This window comes from Limulus polyphemus, unplaced genomic scaffold, assembly GCF_000517525.1.
Source record: "Limulus polyphemus unplaced genomic scaffold, Limulus_polyphemus-2.1.2 Scaffold65, whole genome shotgun sequence".
NCBI classification, from domain to species: domain Eukaryota; kingdom Metazoa; phylum Arthropoda; class Merostomata; order Xiphosura; family Limulidae; genus Limulus; species Limulus polyphemus.
This window is the reverse complement of record NW_013665675.1, coordinates 674,184-676,309: the sequence shown is the minus strand read 5'-3', so window position 1 is coordinate 676,309 and position 2,126 is coordinate 674,184. Positions and strand designations below refer to the sequence as shown.

The 2,126-nt window shown below is 32.5% G+C and overlaps 1 protein-coding gene across 1 annotated transcript in view; it reads left to right on the top strand.

The window, feature by feature from the left end:
- The first annotated feature begins 467 nt into the window (after nt 1-467).
- The window catches only part of LOC106465048 (kin of IRRE-like protein 3), a 67,549-nt gene continuing 65,890 nt past the window's right edge, over nt 468-2,126 (top strand). The window contains exon 1 of the mRNA XM_022393363.1: nt 468-724. Within this exon, the coding sequence (XP_022249071.1) occupies nt 601-724 (124 nt within the window). The 5' untranslated portion in view covers nt 468-600. The remainder of the gene's footprint in view (nt 725-2,126) is intronic.

Here is a 2,126-nt window from a genome sequence, read left to right as displayed (position 1 = left end):
TGATATTTTCTTGCGTCCAGTTAGATCATTATTATGTATATTGAATTTCACTTATTACATTCTCTCTTCCATGAAAAAAATAATAATAATGTAGTTTTTTGTTGTTGTTTTTTTTGCAAGCATTGTGGGTATATTATGTACAGCTACAGAGACTAACTTCTTTGTCCACTGAACCCAGAACTACATCACCTGTATTTATACGCCTCGCGTGGTAGATATCAAAAACTCACTAGCAGAAACCCATGTAGTTGAAAACGTGTATTACTGAGATTCTTTCACTCAGAGAGTACAGATCGATTACCGGTCAGAAAAGCTCCATATTCTGACGCTCGCCAGTTGAACACTAGTGTCGTGTAAGTACGTGTATAAAAGCAGACGTCCTGACCAGTGGGATTTCTTAACAGCCCGAATAATAATTAATCTATTTAAATACTTTAAGTAAAAGTTTAGAACATGTAAACGAAATACTCAGATTGTTTTCAAAAGAATGTAGTTCCGTTGAAATGTAACTGTTTTCTCATTAACATACTTAAATGTAATGCAAGTATTTCCTTGTTTTAAAGCTGTTCAACACGTTTAGCTAAAGAGTTTACTGCAAGAATGGCTAAGATTCTAAAGACAGAAAAGACGTACATTTCATATATGCTTTTGCTGTCCTCGACTTCCTGCTGTCTCCTGTGTACTGCAATCACAGAAAATCTTCTGACGAGCATTTCTGAGAAAAGTAAGTGTGTCCTTTTGTTATACAAACAAATTTAAGTGAAGTGTTTTAATATAGTTTTAAAGTGCAAATAGGCTTTTAATGTTTTGGTATCGATATTTTAATTATGTTAATTCTATATATGCATAATGAGAATTTCAGTGAATATTGATGAATTTGCTGAAAACGTATTACAATATCTTTTCTAAATAATCAGAAAATGATGTTAATTTAAATTATGAATAATAGATTACGTAAGCGTCATATCAATTGGTTTAGAAATCGTAAAGTTTTGTTATTATTTTTTTGCAGTAGCAAATGACGTCAATTTAAATTTCAGTTTAAAAAAAATCCCAAAATTGCAGATTATTTTTGGTAGAACTGTAATTGTAGTGATCTCTTTTCGGACATAGGCAGAACATTTTATATACAACTGTTATTAACAGTGACTAGATATCAAGCACGTGATGTCTAGAGAGAATCTAATACGTCGTCAATTTGGTTTACTGTATTTATAACTTGATGATAGGTTCTACTTCAGTAACAGTTTCTATAGTGTAATTTGTTTTCAATTCTCTAACAGAATATGTCATAATGTACACAACATTAGCTGAGCATGTTGTTATAGCCTGTCACTTACTTTGTTCGAAACTCTAATATTACAGATAACTAAAGTTTGACACTTTATGACACAAAAATATGTTTTGGATAATGTTGGTAGTGCCAGTGCAAATATATTTTTAACATTGCCAATTTTGTGTAAATAATACTTGATTTCATGGTATGAACGGTTTGTTATTATATGGTACAACATTATTTTCAGGTGGTTTTCACACCAATTTACAAGAGATACTATGAAACTATTGCGTGTATAACATTGTTTGTAGTCACAGTTCCATGGTAACTACACATTACAAAAAGAAGAACGTGTTTATGTCAGAACTAATGCTAATTTGAGTTTTCCTAACATATAATACATTATCATTTCCTTTTTGAGTTCTAACTGAGCTAAAAGTGGCACAAAACGAACCTAAGTAAAACAAAATTAATTTAGCTTCCAGAAACCAGTTTCTGAGGCACACTGTTCTTAGTTAATTATTTAATTAGAAGTTTTTTTTAATAACAGAGCGAAGTTTTGATGGCAGAAAATAATTTGTCTGGAAAAAATGCATTGAATGACAACTGAATATACAAACAAACTGTATAGTTTGCAAAGTTATACCAGAAAGCTCGTTCTTCCCTCTTCTCGTGTTCAAATCCTGAAGGCCCCCCAGTGGCACAGCGGTATGTCTGCGGACTTATAACGCTAGAATCCGGGTTTCGATACCCGTGGTGGGCAGAGCACAGATAGCCCACTGTGAAGCTTTGTGCTTAATTACAAGCAAACAAATCCTGAAGAATTATCAAGAATATCGGCAGTCAAGGC